Source organism: Zingiber officinale, chromosome 2A, assembly GCF_018446385.1.
Source record: "Zingiber officinale cultivar Zhangliang chromosome 2A, Zo_v1.1, whole genome shotgun sequence".
NCBI lineage: Eukaryota > Viridiplantae > Streptophyta > Magnoliopsida > Zingiberales > Zingiberaceae > Zingiber > Zingiber officinale.
In genome coordinates this window covers 10,379,703-10,404,964 of record NC_055988.1, presented here as the reverse complement: position 1 = coordinate 10,404,964, position 25,262 = coordinate 10,379,703, and the positions used below count along the sequence as shown (strand labels likewise).

The following is a 25,262-nucleotide window of genomic DNA, read 5'->3' as shown; positions in this document are numbered from 1 at the left end:
TTGTTTGATCCACCATATCTTCTTGCCAGAATCTCCATTTGGACTTCAGCCAATTGTTATGTCCTACAGACTCAACTAAAATTCTTGCCAGATATCAGGTCCTCTCTTGACCTATCTGTACTTCCTGCAGTTAGCAGGTCTTCCTGATCTAATTGAACTTTAGTTTGGTGTTAGGTTCTCTAGACCCATCAATTTCTTTACTCTACACACTTGGTAAATACATTAATTCACATATAATTTAACTTTAATTATTTATCATACATCAAAATCTAAGTTTGATTATTAATGTTAATTGCACCAACAAATATAAAGCTCATGGGCCTTTCTTGATACAAATTGTATTGCTGGTAATCAAAGTGATTAGCCTCTTGTAGGCAAGTGGCAGCAAGTCTGTGGACTAGTAGGGATGTTACTTTCATAATTAATGACCAGCATAAAGATAGTCTTGCCCAGTTACTTCCCACCGCATGTAGTACTCCTCTTGAAAGAAGGTAGTAGGTTGCTCGTCAACTTGCACGACTCCACTATCAGTTTGCTATGGCTCAACCTGTTCTAGCCAGCTTGCTCGACACATTGTCCACCTCCCCCATATGATCATGAAGTCGCGCGCTGGAACAAAGTTTGGGGGTAAACGAAGGAAATAAAGTGACCTTAAATATCTTTTTCGTCTTCTCCCAATTAGTGATCTTGGCCTTGCATTGTCTATTATGTGCTCGTCGCAACTGCTCCCACCCCGCTGAGGCTCAACCTTTGAATTTGATGATAATCAATTTCACTTTCACATGATCGGACATTTTCTTATAATAAAAAATTTTCTTCACTTCGTTAATTTAATCAATAAATTCTTCTTTTTGTGACGTACCATAAAATCCAAGTAAATCAATTAAAAAATTGAGGTCTCCATATCGTTCCTCTCGATCATGACGTTCTCAGAATTTGGCATGATTATCATATAGGTTTGCGAAAATGGAATCATAATCAAGATTAGAAATTTCACAATTTTCAAAATCCTGTGCCACTAGCTATAGATATTGGGTTAATTCTATGATATGCCTGTGTAAGATCATCACACTACGATTACAAAGTGGGGCTTCCTCTTAATGAAATATACAAGGTGCAGTTTTCATGGTCTAGTAAATAATATTCTTTCAAAGATGCATAACAGCATCATAAAACATTATCTTACTTTGCTCAATTGTCGTGTAAAGTTTTTCAACCTAGTGATATCCTTGCTAAACTCTCACAAAACGTTATCATAAACATTACAGGTTTCTATAAATCTTATTGCCAATTTTCTCAGTTATTGAATTTGATCCACACTTGCATGACAAAACTTGACACACTCAGCATACAATTATTCATGCACAACCAAATGGCTAGACGAGTATATCACAATCGACAAACAGCTCTAATGATAAATGTCTATTTGGATTGTACCACACATCACATTCCACTTTTCATGTCTTACCTACATTAACAAACAGCTCTAATGATAAATGTCTATTTGGATTGTACCACACATCACATTCCACTTTTCATGTCTTACCTACCTTCTAATGTTGTGTTGGATGCATCGTTGATGGATATCGGATATTGCATTCCTATTGAAGAATAAGATGAGTCTAAAGCAGCAACAAAACCAGGTTGTTTAGGTTCTGGTATAGGACTGTCACTACCCAACATAATAACTACCAAGGGCATTGTCGGCCTATCTTGTGGTCGCTCTTGAACGCATAAAAGACCTATCTTTATGCACCGCATGACCTCAGCTACTGAAAATGAATGGTCAATTGATTCATCAGCGATTTGTAAGCTTTTATCTTCTTTCCACAAGCTCCATATCTACAAATACAATTATTGTAGTTACTAATCAGCACAAATTTCAAATGTGAATAGCATTATTTTCAAACTTACGTGCCCTAAAAGGTTCAGGTAGTTTGAATTATAAACTTCTCTGTTCTTTTTGCCACTAACGATCTCAAGTAGCAATACACCGAAACTAAATACGTCTGATTTTATTGAGAAAGTTCCATTCATTGCATATTCAGGAGACATGTATCCACTGCATTATTAACTTCAAAATTAGATATTTTTTATAATGAATTTAAATCATAAAAAATAAAATAATACTTACTATGTTCCAACGACTTTTCTTGTATTTATTTCCGGTTCATCACCTCCAAATATTCTTGCCAACCCAAAATCTGATATTTTAGGAATGTTATCTTTGTCAAGAAGAATATTACTAGTCTTCAAATCTCTATGGATGATTTTGAGTCTTGAGTCATGATGGAGATAAAGGAGGCCTCGAGCTATTCCGACTATAATATTGTATCGCGTTTTCCAATCCAACAACATTCGCTTTGCTTCATGAGAGAATTTTACAAATTTCAAGTGAAAAGTGGCTAGGTGGTAACATTTTGTATTTAAATTTCAATAAAAGGCAAGCTTTAGAAGGAGACTAGGTATGATAATATTAAAAGGCAATATTGTGTGAGTAGAAAAGAGCAACTAACCGAACAAGAATGCATCTAAACTTCCGTTGGGCATGTACTCGTAGATTAGCATCCTCTCCCCTTTTTGAATGCAGCAACCAAGAAGGCGAACCAGGTTTTGATGCTGTAGCTTAGCAATTATCACTACTTCATTTTTGAACTCAGTGATGCCTTGTGTGGATGTTTTGGATAGTCTTTTTACTGCTATCTCTTGTCCATCAACCAACTTCCCCTGAAATATATATCATCATATTTCACATTGTTTTGTCGGTGTTCTAGGTCTATATACATTCTTACATAGTCATGGTTAATTATACCTTGTACACTGGACCGAATCCACCTTGACCGAGTTTGTTCTCTGCTGAAAAATTATTTGTCGCAGCTAAAACTGTGTCCAAGTCAAACAAAGGCAAGTCCAGATCCTTCTCTTCTAATTCTTTAACAACGCTGCTCTCTGCATGAAATGACAAAGATCTGTCATGGCATTGAAGAAGCAATCAGAAGGCAGATAGTATCAATAATACTTCTCTTCCTGCGTCTGCCAACACAGCGTGCAATGCAAACACAGCATGCAATGCAAACTAGGAGAAAAATGAGCAACGCTGCAGGAACACCAATATATATCGCAGTTAAGTGACCACTCCGCGCAGATGATTGATTTGAAGTCTGGACTGTTCGGATAAAAAAAAAAATTAAAAACAAATATTTGTAAAATCTTTTAATATTTAGCATGATGTAAAATTGCCATTAACGAAAATTTTTCTAAGAGCGTCCTTGAATGATTGACATCTCTTGTGTAGGCCACAGAGGGAAAATTTAACATTACGGTGGGTGGTAACCGATAAGGGGAAAATTACACCCTACCTGTACAGATAATGTTCCCATCGCTCACATTGGTGTGGTGGTCCCTACTGACCCCTGGTGGTCCCTACTGACCCCGAGTGAGCCTCACGGTTCACTCATTCAATGTGAGGGGTGGGGGATTCCCAAGCTAGGATTTCGTAGACCACTTTTTATGGTCCAAGAGATGTGCCGCTCTTATTTGTGGTCGGATCGTGGTCGCGATCCGGTCGTAATTTGTTGCGATCCCTTCTAGGGTTCATCGTCCCTAGTAGGTTATAGTTTTTGTTGAGAGCGAGCGGCCGGAGGCGCCCGGAGGACACCTTCACTCGGCGCCCAGTAATCTGGCCACTTATCCACCACCGGAGGCCTCCAGGCGGCCTCTGGCCGCCCGCTCCGAACAAAAACTATAACATGATGGGGACGATGAACCCTAGAATAGATCGCAACCAATTACGATCGGATCGCGATCATGATCTAACCACAAATAGGAGTGAGACATTTTCTGGATCATAAAAAGGTGGTCCAGGAGATCTTCGATCGGGATTCCCATGCAACGAGAGTGTAAAGTTTGAACCACAGGTGACATTGGCATGTTATGCCAGGACTGCTTATAAGTTGTTTGGATTTACCTTGTGGCCGATTTGTGTTGCCCGGTTGTTCGCCTCCGCGACTAACCGGACTGGCACCTCCGCGACTAACCGGACTAGCTGGTGGTTCACCTCCGCGACTAACCGGACTGGCTGGTGGTACGCGACTGGATGACGGTTCAACTGCGGTAAATGGTGGTTCACGTCCGAGATAAGGTGGCATCGAGGGGTTAGAATTCGCCAGCAGCCTGACATGCAAATCTTTTCTTCCCATCAGCCTGACATATATATACAAATCTTCTCCTCCAAGACTACTGTTGTATAATTTGAGATCAGTGATATTGCCTACCCACATTATGCACCCGCTCTCACTTTCATCGAGGCTAGAGATTTCACAGGCTGTACAAGAGCAATTCATCAAGCATGATTCGTGGCACTGGTCTTGGCTCAATCTTCTTTCCATCACTACTGATGTCGTTGTGTCCGATAGCTTCGAACCAGGCATTCGAAAGAACACATCTGTCACATTCCCACAATTCGATGGAAATTTTCTCAAGCAACCATACGGTGTATTCCCTGGCTTCCAAGACTCTGAGTTATTTACAAGAAAGCCTGGTAGACATCTACACATCTGTACGGGCGGAGCATTGGGACTGCCGACGGCAATGACGCCGCAGATAGACATCATGTCGCACGAATCCGTTGGCACGTTCCAGGTAACATTCCACGCCCTTGCGCCGTCGACCCAAACACGACGTTGTAACACACCCGAGTGGTCAATGACCAACACTGAGATGGTCGAAGGATGGAGAAGGTTGAATGAGTAGATGACTTGGTGAGGGTCGACCACAAACGTTGCGTTGAAAAGTTTTGGATCACTCATTCCTTGTCCACCACTAAAATGAAGGCCGTTCCATGGGCCCCCTCGCCAATGACGTTGCTGCGTTCCAGACCATAGGAACAATTGGGGGTCACCTTGCAGGTCAATGCCCAAGGTGTAGTCACCGGGCGACGGGTCGTCGGCGCTCGCCCATGATGTGAGGTTGCGGTTGAGTCTGGTGGTAAGGTCCCAGCCCAGCTTCATGCCGGGGAGGAGTGTGTCGGTCGGAAAGTCGAAGCTCTGCCATGCAAAGCTGTCGGGCTCATCGTTGCCCGCCTCCCTGACGGCGAAGTTCCCGTCGTCGAAGAGCGTCGCCTCGGGGTTCGTGAGTCTGGTCATAGTCGAGGAGGACCAGATGGTGGTCGAGTTATTACTGGCGATGACAAGCATACCTTCGCCAGAGAGCGAAAGGCGTCCTGATCGACCATCGATCGGGCGCAAACGGTTGGCGACCCACACAGGTGTTTGTGAGATGTTGCGGTACCATATCCCGATGTAGCGACGGCCGGAGCCGGCAGGGCTGAAAAATCCCAGTTCGAAGCGGCCATCGGAGGAGATCAAAGATGCTCCATCGTCGTAAAGAGGTTGGCCTGGAATCAAGAGGTTGCCAGCTTCGATGGTGGGGGAGATGAAACCAGCAAGGAGGAGATGGAGAAGGAAAATGGAAAGTCTGCAGCTGCTGACCCTTCTAAACTGCATCATCAATTCGAATTCCCACTCCTACCCAATCAGTACGTGATGCAAAAAGTTAACTTTGATCGAAGAGGAAAGAACAGTTGCAAAATAAGTCAGTTGCGTTGGAATTTAGTTGTGTCGGTGGACCAATGATTTGTCTCTCTTCTCTCGACAAACCTTTAACGCAAAGCCACACATTTAGTCAAGACAACATCTCTGAGGTTAATTCGACACTGCCCCTACCCCTCATAAAGGGAGTGGGCTCCACTGACTCCCGGGTGGGCCCCTCCCACTCCCTTTGAGGTTTGAGGGGGCTGCGACATGGTCGAATTAATCTTTGAACGGAGGTAGCCACACAGTGTCTTCCAACTTCCAACGACTCTTTGTCTAGAAAAAGTAATTGGACCAGGAGACAAATGTAAACAATTAACTGAAATTTATCAAATGACACCAGTAGATTTAGAAAATTATCAAAGGCTACATCATACTATGATAATTACTAAGGAACCACTTATTTGGTTGCCCAAAGTTTTTTTTTCCTTCTCTCTTATGCAATATCTCTCTTTTTTTCACGTATAATTATTATGGTGTTGATTTAAAAAAAAATAGCAGTACAACTTAATTATATTATTTTTTCTTCCAAGGATCTAAATGAGCACTACCACATGCTTCGTTTGATTTAGACCATATCTAATGTGGATTTGATTTCCTAAAGACTAGGATCGTATTTTAGCAAATTCTTCTAATAACATTTTATTATCTCATGAGAGGTTGAAATACGCAATAAAAGATGATGTGGTGATAAGGAGGGGTTCATCTTGTGGAAGGTTATTGTCACGGTGGAGGTCAAAGTTAAGGCGGTCAACATGCTGACGTCATCAGCCGATCGGGCAAGATGGTCGCCCGACCGGGTGGAGAAAGGTCTGATCCGACATCACCTTTGGCTCGGCAATCAGCTGAGCATCTGACGCTAAATAAAGGAACAAACGCCAAGTATACATAGAAGCGGTCGAGCGACTATCCTGCTCGACCTCACGTCAATACCCAGAGTAGAACGGCGGAGCGGAGTTACGACCAAGCAAACCACACAGGAACAACAATATTACGGCCGAGCGGCTATCCTGCTCGGTCAGGCAGCGAGTTCATCAAGCGTACAGTGGAAGTAAAGGCCGAGCGGCTATCCCGCTCGACCAGGCAACAGACTCATTAGTCGAACAGACAATAGAGACCGAGCCGAGCGGCTGTCCCGCTTGGCCCAGTAAAAGACACACCACACCAGCTGGTGACATCCTTTTGGGAGCTAGCACTGCTGACAGGCGGCGTGGTCGGCGGCATGGTCGGAAGCTTCCACTGTCACTTCAGAGATATGCTCGGCTCATTAAGGTATTGTGTTAGGGACACTTTACTGACACGTCTTTTCAGGGAAAGCTTTGAGAAGCGTGCACGCGCGCTACAGGAGCTTTATATAAAGGGGGTATAGGCTTCAGCGAAGGTATGTGCACTACTGTTGCTGCTACTATTCAATTACTTCTGTGTTTAGCTACTTCCATACATCGTCAGTGACTGACTTGAGCGTCGAAGGGCTAATGCCGGGGACCCCTTCCCTGGCTTGGCACTGATGTAGTTGTGGTTGCAGGTCCGACGGAGTCTACGCACGGTCAGCAGGAGCGCCACATCCCCAGCATCCGTCGCCTCGACTTTCGGACAGGATCATATTTGGCGTTGTCTGTGGGAACGTAGCATGCATCCAAGCAGAGAAGATGGAAGACACTAGACGACTTCACACTATGACACTCACCCAGGAAGAGCTCGACTTGCTCATGTAAGCCCGAGAGCAGAAAATAGTCGAGCAACAACAACAAAAGGAATTAGCCGATCGGCATGCGTAGCAAGCAACGTCGGCAGCAGGAGGCCGAGTGGCACAAGAGGACAGCCCGGAGCAAATTTCTATCTAGGAGCAGAATTAGATTGCCGACCGGCACACATGATGAGGCATCGCCCGCTCCGATCCCCTTCCATCGGGCTCTATTCCAAATGCCCTCGGAGATAGCCCAAGCGAATCAAAAGAGGGGATCTTCTTCAGATGATGCGACCGTTCGGGACGCATGAAAAGGCAAGGCTCCCCTAGGTAAGACGTCTCCCGAACGGATCAACCGACAGTTCTCTGAGGAGATCTTGAGGGATCTGCTGCCCAGAAACTACACCCCTCTAGTGATCAGGACCTACAACGGATCGATCGATCCAGATGACCACCTGGATAGGTTCGACAATGAAGCCACGCTCCATCAGTACACAGATGGAGTAAAGTGTGGAGTCTTTCTCACCACTCTCTCTGGCTCAGTACAACGCTGGTTCAGGAGGCTACCAAATGGATCAATACCCAGCTTCAAGGACTTCCGAGTTGCCTTCCTACATCATTTCGCTAGTAGTCGACGCTACCAGAAGACGAGTGTCAGCCTCTTCTCCCTGAAGTAGGGACCCAAGGAAATGCTCCGAGCCTATATTCAACGTTTCAATCAGGTAGTCATGGACATCCCCTCGGTCTCATCCGAGACAATGATGAACGCCTTCGCTCATGGGCTCGTCGAGGGACACTTCTTCCAATCGCTCATCAGAAAAGTCACCCAGGGACTTCGACCACATGCTCAAGAAGGCCAACAAGTATATCAACATGGAAGAAGCTTAAGCAGCCAGAAAGAAGGAGGCGCTGAACGAACCCTCGGCGCCTATCGAGCTCCGACCAACGAGCAACTACCAGCCGCTCAGGGCACCAAGGGCCGAAGGAGTAGTGCGGCCTCACTAGGAAACGAGGACACATGTCGTGCAGCATGTGACTTCTGGTCGGCCGAAGGTGTCAAAGGACAATGTATTGTTGGTGCGGTTAGCACTAACGATTTAACCTAAGTTTTGATGAATGACAAATCAGGTTAAGTTAGTTTGTTGTTGTCTGACACTTTGATCAAGTGTGTGGGAGAAGTCCAGACAGGTCGACGGGCTGACCGAATGTCTGGCACGAAGCCCAGCTAGGTCGACGGGCTGACCGGATAGCTGGCACAAAGTCCAAGCGGGTCGACGGGCTGACCGGACGCTTAGGCACAAAGTCCAGCTAGGTCGACGGGTTGACCGGATAGCTGGCACGAAGTCCAGACGGGTCGACGGGAGACGGGTCGACGGGCTGACCGGACGTCTGGCAGGTAAGTGAGGTAAGTCACTGGAGGGGAGTGACTGCGAGGACGCGTTCCTGGGAAGGGAACATTAGGCGTCGATCCGACTTAGATCCATTTCGGATATCTAAGTCGAGATCGTGACTAGATTCCGGTCTCGGAAAGACGGAATCTAAGTCATATTTTTTCTATTACTTTGTTGAACTTTAATTGTGCTAACAATCTGTTTTACAGGATATAGATTTGCCTCGGACTAACTCTATTTTGCAAGAGAAGGAGTTCCTGGAAATAGGAGGTCCGGGCGCTCGGAAGGGATCCGGGCGCCCCGAGGTCCAGGCGCCCGGAAGGGATCCGAGCGCCCGGAGGTAAGTTTTATCCAAACTCGCGCGTCGCCACGTGGAGCTTGCTGGTTGGACCTGCCACGTCCCACCAGGGCGCCCGGAAGGGATCCAGGGCGCCCCGAGCCTCATATAAAAGGAGGGTCAGAGGGGAGCTTCAAAATAACAACGAAAAGAAAGTCTTCTACTGCTTGCTCTACTGCTCTGCGCTCCTGCGACGCTAACAAAGATCCGACAATACGCTCCTTTCCTTTTCTTTAATTCTTGTCGGTATTTGCTTTATTTTCATTAGCATTCCTGTACTTTAAATTGTAATCATTTTCGAACTGCTAGTGATTGTCCAACAAAAGTACTCACGGAGTATGAACCTTCGAGTAGGAGTCGTCACAGGTTCCGAACGAAGTAAAAAACACCGTGTTCAGTTTGTCTAAGTTTTTTATTATTCCGCTGCGCTTAACTCTTATTAACGTTGTTTTTCGAATCGATATTCACCCCCCCCTCTATCGACGTTTCACAATCCAACATGTATGGACGCCTATGTTTTACTCTTTCCACCAGTCGGCGTCACACAACACACATGATTGCCACGGTCTAACACCAATCGTCAATCGACCGGCTCCAAGGGGATACTGTCGCCGAACCCCTTCTCCCGATCGACGACACAGGCACCAATCCACCGGGTGGCAAGAGGACGCGAGAAGATTGCCCGAGCGGCACCATCAACACCAACGGAGGGAGAACGCCGGTCCCTCTCGAACCTCGGATGATCGAAATAGACCTTCCGCTCAGGAGGAAGAGAACAGAAGCAATGCCGCCCGAGGAGAAATAAACATAATCGCTGGTGGGCCGACCGACGAAGACTCCAACCGAGCTAGGAAGTCATACGCTCGGCGGCTGGAGATCCATGGAGTAGGATGCAGCCGGAAGAAGACAGAAGGGTCTGAGATCAACTTCAAACCTAGAGACTTAGAGGGAGTGGAAGTCCCTCATGACGATGCCTTGATCATCCGCTCGGTAATTACCAACTATACTATTCACTAGATTTTTGTTGATATAGGGAGCTCGGTGAATATTATCTTCAAGAAGACGTTCGATCAGCTGCTGATCGATCGAGGCGAGCTACTGCTAATGATAACCCCACTCCATGCCTTATTCAGATTGCGAAAGTCGATACAATTCTGCCATTTGTTGTCCGACTTGGAGACCAACACCACATTAGCGAGCCAGCTCAGGAATTGGACTTCCGTATATGACCGACCTCCAGCAGTTTCTCTATCTCTACTCGAATGATTAGGTTTTGCTCCGCGCTGAAGTCCCTTTTCTTTTGCTTCACCGGCCGGGTGTCCAGTCGGATATGAAGCTCGTGCTGCGCCATGCTCGATGAGATTCCGGGGAGCGTCTGAGGTAGGCGACTAGCTCTGCCTTCTTCTCGCTCTCTAGATCGGCGGTAATGAAGGTGGTTGCTTCCGATCGACTCAGGTGGATCTGGGCCTCCTCCTTTTCTTCATACACCAGCGTAGGAGGCTCCTCTGTGACAACGTTCACCCCCAAGCACGGATTTTTTCGAGCAGCCTTTACTTCTTCTCTGACCATCTCGACGTATAGCATCGTCGAGCTGCCAATTGTGTAAAATACCGAAAAACGACGAATAATAATAAGGAAAATTTTCAGAATTTTTTGGAAATTTTTCGGAGCTCATATGTATGAGTTTACGGGGATAAAAACGGGGCCCGAGAAAGCCTGTTTAGGCTACCCATTTAAGCAAGGAAAAGATTTATTTATTTATTTATTTATTTATTTATTTATTTTCTATCCTCTTTTTCTTATTTATTTTCTTTTCCTCCCGCCGTTCCTTCTTCTTCTCCACGCGCCCGACGCCGATCCCCTTGCCCTAACTGCTCCCAACCGGCGCCACAAAATCGCTGCACACCTTGCAAATAAGCCATCGCTGAGCCCATCCCGATCCTCTCCTCCACACGGCGCGGAATCTTCGTCTTCCCTGATCCTCGCCCGAAAAACCCAAACTCCGAAGCCCTAGCCGCTGTGAGGTCTGAGCCCCCTCCCCACTGCCACCGGCGATGCCAAGCACCTTTGCATAGTGCCGCTGACATCCCTTCTGCCCTAGCGTCGGCTGCCACCACTGTGCCTACTGATGCCGCCGTCTCTCGACCCCAGCGTCGGCCTTCTCCACTTGACCGTGCCCTAGTCCTCCTTCTCGCCGGCACCCGAGTACCACCGCCGGTGTTCTCCTGTGCCCTATCATTGTCGCCGACTGCCAGAGTTGATCCAGCGCGTCTTGTGACACCGCCGATCCCTTGCCTCTGCCCTAGCCTCCAATCGCGTGCCCTATTTGATCTTGGAGGTAAGTTTGGTTGGAATTAGGTTATTGTTTGATAGTAATCTCCACTCTTGATCTTAATCCTCTCCTTGCTGCTAATCTAGGTCACGGATTGGTGAGGTTTTGTGTATTGTGGGGTGTTTTTGATTCCGGCAGCAACCCCATCCTACAGCATCTTGTTCCAGCACCAACAATGGCTAGGTAGTGAGGTAAGGAGTAGAGAATTGTATCCTTGTTGTAGATTCTGTGTTGTTTGGACTATTGTGATGATAGATTTGATTTAGATATGAAGTAGAACTGGCTGTGGGGATTGTTATTGGTGTTGGACAGCAACTCCATCTAGCTATTCTCTTTGATTTCAATAGCAAGAACGACTGAGAGGTTGAGGTAAGATGAGTAGATTTTGTTCTTGAATCAGGTTATTGTTGGTTTTGGATATTCTGTTCTTGAACCGAACAGCGTAGTTTGTTCCTAGTATGAGTTGGATTCTGGGTTAGGTTTATGTGATTGTTGATTAGGGTTTTGCCCTAATTTAGTGTAAGAGATTTTTGTTTAGCTATTTATAGGAGTGCAGCTAAATAAAATATTTATTTATTGGTGACTCAGGGTTTTGACGCGAGACGAGTATCTCGACGTCGAATTTGGACCGATTGGACTTTTCCTATTGGAGGCGGGTACTTTGACTTATGTCTTTTGATATGCATAATAATGTTTTTAACATATAGCAATGATTATGTTCTCATTTGCTTCGATTGATCACTACCCGACCTGTTACATGCTTGTTTGGTTATTATTATGCACATCATGTTATTATTGACCTGATCATACATGCTTATAGGGGTAGTGACACATCCATGTTATATATTATGTTCAGGACCTAGGGTTTATTTGATACCCTATCTGATCTGTGTACCTTCCATTTGATACATTGTCCTGTGGTACACACTTTGTATTTATTTATATGGTTATTGTTATGCTGTTCATGATATTACCATGTTTAGTGTCATGCATCATCTTGCATGATTGCATGCTGTGCGATTGTCTGCTCCATTATTGTTGAGCACATCACAGTTACATGTATCTGTACACACCACTACTCATGGGTTAGTGGTATATCAAATAGGTGTGTGGCAGTTCTGCTGTTTGGCTCCGTTGGTCTGGTGGCTCAGCGTGGTAGCCGGCAGACAGTTTCGCTCTGTTTGGCTCTGTTGGTTTAGTGTAGCAGCGTGGTAGCCGGCAGGCAGTTGGACTTTGTTTGGCTCCGTTGGTCCACTCATGGGTAGTGTGACGCAGCGTGGTAACCGGGAGATGAGAGCATTGCGCTCCCCCATTTATTATTTTGGGGTAGGAGTATGTGTGTACTCCGACAGCATCCCGTCCACTCGGTCACTCATCAGGGGCAGTGATGTCAGAGTGCACGGTTGTCACAGCCCTACCCACTCGGACTTACCATTGTGTGTGAGATGGCTGACTGGCGTCAGGGGTGACCATGTCATTGGCATCATATGCATGATGCATTTATTGCTTGTGTTTGCTGCATTTACTTGCTGCATTTATATAGATGCATATGATTGACATGCATACATGATTATGACACTCTCGGTCTGATGACCCTGTTGTACTTGTACCATGGTCCTGGTTAGTACAGTTTTCTCCTGTTTTGTTTCAGTTGCATTTATCCTTCTTATATCAGGAAACTGTACGCATGATTAGTGTTGTCTGTTATTTTCTTTATTATGCATATCAGTTGTTACCCGCTGAGTGTTGGACTCACACCCTCCTCCGTTGTTATTTTCAGGTTGATGTTGTCCGGAGAGAGTTCCAGTCGCTAGTCCTCTGCAGACCACGAGAATATTGTTGGTCTTTTGGTCTTCTTACTTAGATTATACTAAACTTGTTTTGTTTGATGGTATGGACATTGTATGGATTTTGTGATGTCGATGGATTTGGTTTGGATTTGCTTTTACTACATGCTTGCCTAGATGGCAGAAGAGGTAAGTTGATTTTATCATCGGATTTGAGCTTTATGAGTATAGTGGAGTAGGAATATGTTTTGTGCTTTATGAGTGTAATTGAGTAGGGTTGTTTTTGAGTCATATTATCACTGTTACAGTTTGTTAAATTATTAACTGCGTGGATGTCTGTGTTATTGTTTGTTTATTATTGTTATTATTTCAGCCGCATGTGGCTGAGGTATATAGTGATATAGAAAGTTTCAGATTGTCCGCCGTACAGGCGAGATGCTGCCGAAATTTCTTCGGACAGTGACTCCCCCGGGGCGTAACAATTTAGTGGTATCAGAGCAGGTATACGATACTTGCTATGTGTTTCAGATTTTCGAGATTTATCTGATACCAATTTAGTGGTATCAGAGCACAGTTTTACGATCTTTGTTTTCGTATTTTGGATATTTGGGATAACCTGATACCAATTTATTTGGTATCAGAGCGCCAAGTTTGGCGATACTTGTTGCTTTTCGTGTTACGAATTTTTGAGATTTAACTGATACCAATTTATTGGTATCAGAGCGGGTTATGTTACCTGCTTTTGGTGTTCTGGATATTTGGGTTAGCCCAAGTTTCCGAGTCAAACTGGGTAGTTATTTTGGATTGCACGGATTTTCCATTATGTATATGTTATGGATTTCCGTTTCGGATTTATATGGATTTTCGGTGATTTTCATGTTCGGAATTTTGAGGTCAGAAGTTGGGGACTGGACAGCGATGGAACATCTCCAGACGACATATAGGTATGATGTTTAATTTTATAGTTTATGATATGTATTAGCATTCTTTATTTAGTACCTGTCTGGTTGTTGTAACACATATTACATGTGATGGGTTAACCATTGAGCATGGTTGACCTTAATAGAGATCAAGGATTATAGTCTCTGGTGATTCTTCATATCATACCATCAGTAGTTTTAGCTTCTGTTACTACTAGTAGGAGATGGAGGCACATACCAGCCTCTGCTATTGTTAGCTGGGTAATGGATGATACCTACATATTCCTGTTAACTTAGCCAATAGAGTTTTTATACTCATATCTTTTGGATATTAGGGTACCTGATACGATGAAAATTGGTCATTGGGGAGTTATCATGTTTAATCATTGTTGAGAATGGTTTGAGGTTGAGGGATATTGTGAGATCAGATATTGTGATGTGTTGATTTCTAATGATTTATGAGAGTAAATGTTATGTGGTTGTCTGATGATCTATTACTAGATATTTGTTTTGATGATCTATTAGTGGATAACTATTTTGATGATCTATTATTTGGGTTGTTGTTGATGGTGACATAGTGAGTGTCATGTATGATATTCACAGGTTTGATGATTATAGTTGGTGATTAGATTATAAATCGGGTGCTAGAGAGTTTACGGTTGAGTGTGCCTATGAGATTTTAATAAATCTGGTTAGTTGTGGTTAGTTAACAGGATGATAAAATTGATATTTGCTTCCTCTGATATTGGACTATGTGGATAAATAATGATTTGATTTTTTGAATGCTAACTTGCTCTCATGGGGAGTAGAGACTTATTCATCTGATATTATTGTTAGGATGTATACTAAAAGTCTAGCTTTTGGTATAAACATTTATATGGTGTCACACACAGAGGATCATGTTATCAGTACCTTATAAATTATAAACAGTAGCTCACGACCAAAATGGAAAGGAACAAACCATTGGAAGGTCGTAGTGTAATTAGGTATTAGTTTATCTTAACTATATAATTACACTAGTACACTTAGAGTGTATTGAGTAGGACCATTTGAGGTCGTTTCTTTTATACTGACTTTATAAAGGAACAAAGACCTCAGTTATTATGGAAGTGTGTGCTCTTAATCCTAATATAATAACAAGCACATATATTTGATATTTATTTCTTTAATTTATCAATGGGTGAGATTTAGTTCGATAAATCAATAAACCCGATAAGTTGGGAAATGATATTACTTATAGTGTGTGTTGTTGATTATAGAAGGAAACTGTGTCCTAGTAATCTAGGTTGAGAATGTCCCCAAGAGGAGCTCATAAGGATTGTCATGTTAAATCCTGCAGGTGGACTTAGTCCGACATGACGATAAGGTTGAGTGGTACTACTTTTGGACTAAGATATTAATTAAATGAGTTGTCAGTAACTCACTTAATTAGTGGACATTCTTAAACACAGGGAGACTAACACACTCATAATAAGAAGGAGCCCAAAATGTAATTTGGGATTGGTGCGGTAGTTCAATAATAGTTCTCTAGTGGAATGAATTATTATTGATAAAATTAAGTTGTGTGTTCGGGGCGAACACGGAATGCTTAATTTTATCGGGAGACCAAAACCAATTCCTCCTCTCGGTCCCTACCGTAGCCTCTTGTATATAGAGATTTATACCCACCACATACCCACCTTCTTACCCATCCAAAGGGGTCGGCCAAGCTAGCTTGGAACCCAAGCTAGGGCCAGCCATGACCAAATGGATGAGCCAAGTTGGTGGCCGACCAAAGCTTGGGTCCTAAGCTTAGGTGGCCGGCCACTAGAATATTAAAAGGGATTTTTATTAAAATTATTTCTTATGTGGATATCAAGGTTTTTAAAAGAGAGTTTAAAAATTAAAAATTTCCTTTTATAGCTTTCTACAAAAGATTAAGAGAAGAGATTAATCTCTTTCCTTATTTGTAGATTAAAAGGATGGTTTTAATTTTTGGTAAAAACTTTCCTTTTTTGTAAATCATCTACATGTTTAAAAGAGAGTTTAAAATTTGAAATCTTTCCTTATTTGTTGATTAAAAGGTGGATTTTAAATTTTAAGAAAACTTCCCTTTTTAACCATGTTCATGATTTAAAAGAAAGTTTAAAAATTAAATATTCCCTTTTATAAGTTTCTACAAAAGATTAAGAAAAGATTTGATATCTTTCCTTATTTGTAGATTAAAAGAGATTTTAATTTTTAGAGATAACTTTCTTTTTATCCACATGTTTAAAAGAAAGATTTTAATTTATTAAATTTCCTTTTTATAAACCAATCATGAAGGGATAAAATTATTGGAGAAATTTTTTATAAATTTCCGGAAGCAAATAAGGAAGTTTTAATTTGTGTTTAAAATTTTATTTGCTTGGAGATTTTATTAAGTGGTCGGCCATTGTAAATTGAAAAGAGAAAATTGTTTTTAATTAAATAAAATTTTCTTTTCAATGGTAAAAGAATTAAGGAAGTTTTTATTAAATTTTCCTTATTTTCCAAAACCAAGGATTATAAAAGAAGAGGTAGAGGAGCCTTCATGGGGGAACAACCTCTATTCTTTTCCTCCCTCTCTTCCTAGGTTTTGGTGGCCGGCCCTATTTCTCTCCTCTCCTCTTGTTGGCCGAAACCTATCTTCTTGGTGGAGCTCTTGTTTGTGGCCGGATCAAGGAAGGAGAAGAAGAAGAGAAAGCAAGCCTCATCTCTAGCATCCTTTGGAGCATTGGTGGTGGCCGAAATTCTTCATCCTTGAAGAAATTTATTGTGGCCGAAATCTAGAAGAAAGAAGGAAGGTGGAAAGGTGGTTCTCATCTCGGAAGATCGTTGCCCACACAACGCCCGAGGTTAGAAGAGGAATACGGTAGAAGATCAAGAGGTCTTTCTAAAAGGAATAACTAGTATTTTTCCTTTTCGCATCATACTAGTTATTTTTGGAAATAATACCAAATACAAGAGGCATGCGATTCTAGTATTTTGAATTTGTTTTCGATGTTGTGTTCTTTGTTTTTTTCTTTTCCTTGTGATTTGATTGTTCCTTTCGGTTAACCTAGAGTTATTTTAGGAAATTAAATATTAGCTTTCCTTAAAAGGTTTTGTCAAGTCGGTGGTGGATGCTCCCATATCCAAGAAGGTCATGTGCCTCGCCACGTCAGTACTGGAAGCCAATTTTGAAAATTAATATTTAATGGAATTAATAACCTAGGTGATTTGGATCGAACGTGTTAAGTTCCGCAGGAGATCCAAGTCAAAACCTAAAAGAACAAATAGATTAAATTTTGGATCAAACGTGTTAAGTTCCGCAGGCGATCCAAGTTTAATTTAAAAGAACACATGATAGCTAGGAAAAGGTTCAGACCTTTGTACAAAATTTTTGTACAGTGGAACCATTAGGTTTTTCGAGTAGCAACCAACAATTATGTGGGCTGATATTTTTGAGGATAAAATGAGAGTGTCTTGATGTTCTTGAATTCTGGGTTTTTCTTTTGGGTCGTACACATTTATACATATGATATTATGTGGGTTGACATTTTCTAGTTTGAGTTGATGTAATTAGTGTTGAATTGACCCATGAACTGATTTAGTTATTTGACAATTTATTTGAGGGTCAAGTTGTTACTTGCTCTGGTGTCTATAAAGATGGATCCCTTCGGATAGTTCTGTATGGATTATGGATCAATGAACTGGTAGGATTTTTGTTGTGCTTCCTTTGGTTGTCATAGTTGAAAATTTTTCCGGGTCTGCTGAGTGGATACGTTGACCGTTGTGTTTGTTTATACAAGAAATTCATTTCTCTTCTCAAATATATATAATCTTATTAAAATTTCCATGAAGCAAAATGACTCTAAACAGTGTATGAGTCGGGAAAACTGAGCAATATTCTAAAGATGTACTAAACCTATGTTTAGTATAAGATGGTTTCGAATTTGCATGGATTTCATTCAAGTATTACAATTATAATGGATACATGTATGGAACATGATATCCGGTTGATTATGATTGGATTGGTTTGTGAATCCTGGCAAAATTTTTGATCATATAACTCCATATGAATGATTAGTAATGGTTTCAGATATTGAGGATATAAATTTTATTGAAGTATTAAATGTAACCAATTTTTCATCAATGTCAAGGCTGGATGAAAATGGTTGAGTATTGTGTCAAATTTGGATAACATAGAAGGTAAAATAGGAAATGTCAGGTTGATTGGATTAAGTATGTTGATTTTTGCATATCTATGAGGTGTGTACATATGATTATTATGTGTTGTAGGAGTTCTTGATAGACGGTTTAAATTGCACGTAGTGGGTGTATACTTGTCCAGTTATGATTATTGTGGGTTTCTAGTAGATTATACCCGAGTGGTTAGGCATACATGTCTGATTGTTTATTGGAGGTATTTCGTCGATTAAATCTATGTTGTGAAATGTGCACATGCGTTTGAATGTTTTATTGGAGGTATCTTATCGATTTAATCTGAGTTGTGATATGTGCAAATGTGTTCGGTTTAATATTCGAGGTATCTTGTGGATTATGTTTATTCTGTGTGTACACTCGTGTTTATTATGATTTGTTGGAAGTATCACACTGATTTATACCTGTGTTATGAGTGTGTTGGGTGTGTACTAATTAGAGGATCATGTTGATTATACCCTAGTTGTGTGTGCACGTGTGTCAGGTGCATTATTGGTAGTCTCATGATGATTCTACCTATGTTGAGTGTTTATCATTATGTCTTTGGTTGTACACCTTGTCAACTACTTCTTCTACTAGTGAGTGACCCACAATGACGTGGAGAGAGTTGACAAGGGATTTGATATTCTTATTAGGTTGTTATACCCTTGGCTGCCCACAATAATATGGGGTAGAGTGATCTCGTGCAGTCTCTAGTTGGATAGTCAGGTGTCTTGGTCACTTGTGGGATGTTTGTGGTTTAGCGTTGCTCCCATGTATTATGGATTGCTTGTAGCGGAGTATTGCCCCATGTATACATTGTAGATACATATTACGGATTTGGTTGTGGTGGAGCGTTGCTCCCGCATATTGAGGATTTCTTGTGGTAGAGTGTTGCTCTCACATATGTGGTATTTTCACATTGGTGGATCTATTCTTTGGTGATTTATATTATTGGTGATTGGATTTCAGATTTATTGTCAGAGATCTAATGGTTAGGAATGTCTTTAGTACAGACGTTGTGAGTCCTTGATTTTTCCATTAGAGCTTGCGGAGTTTTAGATGTTTTCAGGGACTCGATGATTTCTGGTATTTCTAGGATGTTTGGATCGGTTTTCATTGTCCTTGTCGACAATGTTGTAATCTATTTTTTTGATCCAAGCTCGATACCCCCATCTTTTCACTTGAGGTATGTGATTTAATTTACCGTTCAGCATTTATACGCTTTACCTGTTGTTAGTATTTGCTGATGGTAGATACCGAAATTTGGGGACCAAATTTTTATTAGTGGGGGAGAATGTAAAATACCGAAAAATGATGAATAATAATAAGGAAAATTTTCGAAATTTTTTGGAAATTTTTCGAGAATTTTTCGGAGCTCATATGGATGAGTTTACGGGGATAAAAACGGGGCTCGAGAAAGCCTGTTTATGCTACCCATTTAAGCGAGGAAAAGATTTATTTATTTATTTATTTTCTATTCTCTTTTTCTTATTTATTTTCTTTTCCTCCCGACGTTCCTTCTTCTTCTCCACGCGCCCGACGCCGATCCCCTTGCCCTAACTGTTCCCAACCGGCGCCACAAAATCGCTGCACGCCTTGCAAATAAGCCATCGCCGAGCCCATCCCGATCCTCTCCTCCACACGGCGTCGAGTCTTTGTCTTCCCCGATCCTCGCCCGAAAAACTCAAACGCCGAAGCCCTAGCCGCTGTGAGGTCTGAGCCCCCTCCCCACTGCCGCCAGCAATGCCAAGCACCTTTGCACAGTGCCGCCGACCTCCCTTCTGCCCTAGCGTCGGCTGCCACCACTGTGCCTACCGATGCCGCCGTCTCTCGACCCCAGCGTCGGCCTTCTCCACTTGATCATGCCCTAGTCCTCCTTCTCGCCGGCACCCGAGTACCACCGCCGGTGTTCTCCTGTGCCCTATCACTGTCGCCGACTGCCAGAGTTGATCCAGCGTGCCTTATGACACCGCCGATCCCTTGCCTCTGCCCTAGCCTCCAGCCGCGTGCCCTATTTGATCTTGGAGGTAAGTTTGGTTGGAATTAGGTTATTGTTTGATAGTAATCTCCACTCTTGATCTTGATCTTGATCCTCTCCTTGCTGCTAATCTAGGTCACGGATTGGTGAGGTTTTGTGTATTGTGGGGTGTTTTTGATTCCGGCATCAACCCCATCCTACAACATCTTGTTCCAACACCAACAGTGGCTAGGTTGTGAGGTAAGGAGTAGAGAATTGTATACTTGTTGTAGATGCTATTTGTTTGTGTTGGTTGCTACTCGGAAAGCCTATAGGTTCCACTGTACAAAAATTTTGTACAAAGGTCTGAACCTTTTCCTAGCTACCATGTGTTCTTTTAAATTAAATTTTGGATCTCCTGCGGAACTTAACACGTTTGATCCAAAACTTAATCTATTTGTTCTTTTAGGTTTTGACTTGGATCTCCTGCGGAACTTAACACGTTCGACCCAAGTCTCCTTAAGTTATTAATTCCATTAAATATTAATTTCCATAAAAGGTTACCAGTACTGACGTGGCGAGGCACATGGCCTTCTTGGATATGGGAGCAACCACCACCGACTAGACAAAACCTTTAATAGAAAGCTAATATTTAATTTCCTAAAATAACTTTAGGTTAACCAAAGAAAACAATCAAATCACAAGGAAAAGAAAGAAACAAAAGAACACAACTTCGAAAAAACATATTCGAAATACTAGAACGTAAGCCTCTTGTATTTGGTATTATTTCCATAAATAACTAGCATGATGCGGAAATAGAAATTACTAGTTATACCTTGTAGAAAAAACCTCTTGATCTTCTACCGTATTCCTCTTCTAACCTCGGACGTTGTGTGGGCAACGATCTATCGAGATGAGAAACCACCAACCACCTTCTTCTCCTCCAAGCAAGGTTCGGCCACAAAGGAAGAACTTTACCAAAGAAGAAAATCAAAATACTAACCAAGCTCCAAGAGATGCTAGCTTTCTCTCCTTCTTCTTCTTCTTCTCCAAGTAGTATCCGGCCACCACAAGAACTCCAAGAGAGATGAAGTATTCGGCCACCACAAGAGGAAGAGAGGGAGAGGGTAATGGCCGGCCACAACACCAAGGAAAAAGGGAGAGAAAACAATAGAGGTTGTGTCTTGTGAAGGCACCCTCACCCCTTCTTTTATATTCCTTGGCCTAGGCAAATTAGGAAATAAATTTTCCTTAATTTCCTTGACATGATTTAATTGAGAGAAATAAAATAAAATTTCCCCAATTAATTTGTGATGGCCGGCCACATCATTGGAATACAAAAGAGGACAAGTTTTAATCAACAATTAAAACTTCCTAATTTGTTTCCGGAAATTTTAAAAAATAAAATTTCTCTTTAAAATCTCTTCATGGTTAATAAAAGGAAATATCTATAATTTTAATTTTATTAACATGTGAATAATTTTAAAGAGAAAATAAAACATCTCTCCAATCTACAAATAAGGAAAGAGATCTAATCTCTTTCTTTAATCTTTTGTAGATCTTTTACAAGAGAGATATTTTAATTTTAATTCTCTTTAAAATATATCTTCCACATAATAATAAAAATTAAAATTAAATTTCTTTTTAATTTTATTTGGCCGGCCCTACTAGCTTGGGTTCAAGCTAGGCCACCCAAATTTATACCTAGGTCGGCCCTAGCTTGGTCGGCCCCCTTTGAGTGGGTATACAAGGTGGGTATAGGTGGGTATAGTACTCTATAAATAAGAGGCTACGATAGGGACCGAGAGGAGGAATTGGTTTTGGTCTCCCGATAAAATTAAGCATCCCGTGTTCGCCCCGAACACACAACTTAATTTTATCAATGATAATTCATTCCACTAGAGAACTATCATTGAACTACCGCACCAATCCCAAATTACATTTTTGGGCTCCTTCTTATTATGAGTGTGTTAGTCTCCCTGTGTTTAAGATATCGAATGTCCACTAATTAAGTGAGTTACTGACAACTCATTTAATTAATGTCTAAGTCCAAGAGTAGTACCACTCAACCTTATCGTCATGTCGTCCACCTGCAGGGTTTAACATGACAATCCTTATGAGCTCCTCTTGGGGACATTATCAACCTAGTATCTCTAGGACACAGTTTCCTTTTATAATCAACAACTCACACTATAAGTGATATCATTTCCCAATTTATCGGGCTTATTGATTCATCGAACTAAATCTCACCCATTGATAAATTAAAGAAATAAATATCAAATATATGTGCTTGTTATTATATTAGGATTAAGAGCACACACTTCCATAATAACCGAGGTCTTTGTTCCTTTATAAAGTCAGTATAAAAGAAACGACCCCAAATGGTCCTACTCAATACACTCTGAGTGTACTAGTGTAATTATATAGTCAAGATAAACTAATACCTAATTACACTACGACCTTCTAATGGTTTGTTCCTTTCCATTCTGGTCGTGAGCTTCTGTTTATAATTTATAAGGTACTGATAACATCATCTTCTGTATGTGACACCACATACTATGTTATCTACAATATAAATTAAATGAACAACTACAAACAAATGTAGATAACTAGACCAAATGTGATTCTTTATTCATAATGAATGTTTACAAAGCTTAAGCTTTCAGTATACACTCCAACAATCTCCCACTTATACTAATGACTAAGCTGCCATATCTTCTACCATACATCTGATTCACATTCCTTCCACATGCCGATCGAAAGCTTTCGCCGGAAGGGCCTTAGTGAAAGGATCTGCCAGGTTATCCGCTGATGCAATCTTGGCGATGACAACTTCTCCTCGCTTCACAATATCTCGTATCAGGTGGTACTTGCGCTCTATATGTTTACTCGCCTTATGAGCTCGTGGTTCCTTCGAGTTACATCGCTATTATCACAATAAATTGTGATGATCTTGGGCAAACCAGAATCACATCTAAGTCCATTAGAAAGTTCCCGAGCCTACTTCTTTAGCCGCCTCAGAGGTGCTACATACTCGGCTTCCATGGTTGAGTCCGACGCTGTTTAACACTCCTCCATGAAATGGCTCCACCTCCTAAAGTAAACACATAGCTGATGTAGACTTACTATTGTCCCTATCGATTGGAAATCAAATGTAACCCACAGGGAGCAAATCATCCGCTTGGTATACTAGCATATAATCCTAGTCCTTCTCGGTACTTTAATATATGCTTTACCGAAGCAATGTCCTTGTCCAGGGTTACTCTAATGATCATGCCTACGGCAAAACAAATATCGGTCTCGTACATAGCATTGCATACATTAGGCTTCCTACACCGAAGCAGAACCGCTTTCATGTCCTCTATCTCTTTTGATGTCTTTGGAGACATCTCTTTAGATAAAGCTACTCCATGTCTAAAAGGTAAGAAACCTTTCTTGGAATCCTGCATGCTAAAACGAGCAAGGATTGTATCTATATATGAAGCTTGGGATAGACACAACATTCTTTTCTTACGATCCCTTATAACTTTGATCCCAAGAATGTGTGCACATTCTCCTAAGTCCTTCATATCAAATTGTTTGGACAACCATACCCTTACGTCTGATAATACCTTGACATTGTTGCCAATTAACAAAATATCATCTACATATAGTACAAGAAATACCACCACGTTTCCGTTACACTTCTTATATACACAAGACTCATCCTGACTTTGAATAAATCCATATGACTGGATTACTTCATTAAATCGGATGTTCCAAGACCTTGAAGCTTGCTTCAGTCCATAAATGGACCGATTGAGCTTGCACACTAGATGCTCTTTGCCTTTTTCAATGAACCCTTCTGGTTGCTTCATATGGATGTTCTCTTCAAGACTTCCATTAAGGAAAGCTGTCTTGACATCCATTTGCCAAATCTCATAATCCATATGAGCAGCAATGGATAAGAGTATCCGGATAGACTTAAGCATGGCTACCGGTGAAAAGGTCTCCTCATAATCGATTCCCTCTTTTTGAGTGTACCCTTTCGCAACAAGCCTAGCTTTGAAGGTCTCTACCTTCCCGTCTGTCCCTCTTTTCCTTTTGTAGATCCACTTGCATCCAACGGCTTTTACACCATCAGGTGGTTCTACAAGCTCCCAGACTTTATTAGAGTACATAGACTCTATTTCAGAATTCATTGCCTTTTGCCAAGATGCTGCATCTATATCTTGGAGTGCTTCGTCGTATGTTCGTGGATCAGGTTCATGTTTACCCGGGACCAAGTTTGAAGATTCTCCCAAAAACATGAATCTTTCAGGCTGCCTTACAACCCTCCCACTACGACGAGGCACTGTCTGTGGTTGTGTATCATGTGTGACACGTGTTGCAGTCTCTTGTGGTACTTCATCTTGTACTGTTGGTACTGAAGTAGACATGTCCTCTCTAAGTTCTTCTAAAACAACTTTACTACTGGGCTTGTGATCCATTATATAGTTTTCTTCTAAAAACTGGGCATTGGTGCTAACAATGACCTTCTGGTCTTTAGGACTATAAAATAAACCACCTTTCGTTCCTTTGGGATATCCTACAAACACGCGAACTTCTGTACGAGATTCTAACTTATCAGCATCTGGTTTCAGCACATGTGCTGGACTACCCCAAATCCGAATATGTCTTAGACTGGGTTTTCGCCCATTCCACAATTCTATGGGAGTAGAAGAAACTGATTTAGAAGGTACTAAGTTCAGAACATACACTGCTGTTTCCAGAGCATATCCCCAAAACGAATTTGGTAATTCTGAATAACTCATCATCGATCTAACCATCTCCATAAGAGTTCTATTCCTTTGTTCTGCTACACCATTCTGTTGGGGTGTTCTAGGTGTAGACAATTGGGATTGAATCCGACCTCCGATAAGTAATTCCTAAACTCTCCTAAGAGGTATTCGCCACCACGATCAGATCGTAGTGTCTTGATACTTTTACCTAATCGTTTCTCCACATCAGCCTTGTATTCTTTGAACTTATCAAAGCACTCGGACTTGCGGCGCATTAGGTAAATATATCCGTATCTTGAATAATCGTCTATGAAA

The 25,262-nt window shown here is 41.8% G+C and overlaps 1 protein-coding gene across 3 annotated transcripts; it reads right to left on the bottom strand.

Annotated features, from left to right (window-relative positions):
* Positions 1-1,305: 1,305 nt before the first annotated feature.
* Positions 1,306-5,601, bottom strand: LOC122040696 (G-type lectin S-receptor-like serine/threonine-protein kinase At4g27290). 3 transcript variants are annotated; one of them, XM_042600122.1, is made up of 8 exons: positions 3,968-5,600; positions 3,020-3,166; positions 2,813-2,949; positions 2,517-2,727; positions 2,135-2,366; positions 1,915-2,062; positions 1,547-1,842; positions 1,307-1,468 (listed from the first exon to the last, which is right to left on the bottom strand). In XM_042600122.1, the coding sequence occupies exons 1-8, from the start codon at positions 5,505-5,507 to the stop codon at positions 1,465-1,467; spliced, it is 2,715 nt and encodes a 904-aa protein (XP_042456056.1). In that variant the 5' UTR covers positions 5,508-5,600; the 3' UTR covers positions 1,307-1,464. The 3 variants fall into 3 exon arrangements, with proteins under 3 accessions (XP_042456058.1, XP_042456056.1, XP_042456057.1); XM_042600123.1 differs by having other exon boundaries at positions 1,307-1,842; positions 3,968-4,173; positions 4,279-5,600; XM_042600124.1 differs by lacking the exon at positions 3,020-3,166 and having other exon boundaries at positions 1,306-1,842; positions 3,968-5,601.
* Between the last annotated feature and the right edge of the window lie 19,661 nt (positions 5,602-25,262).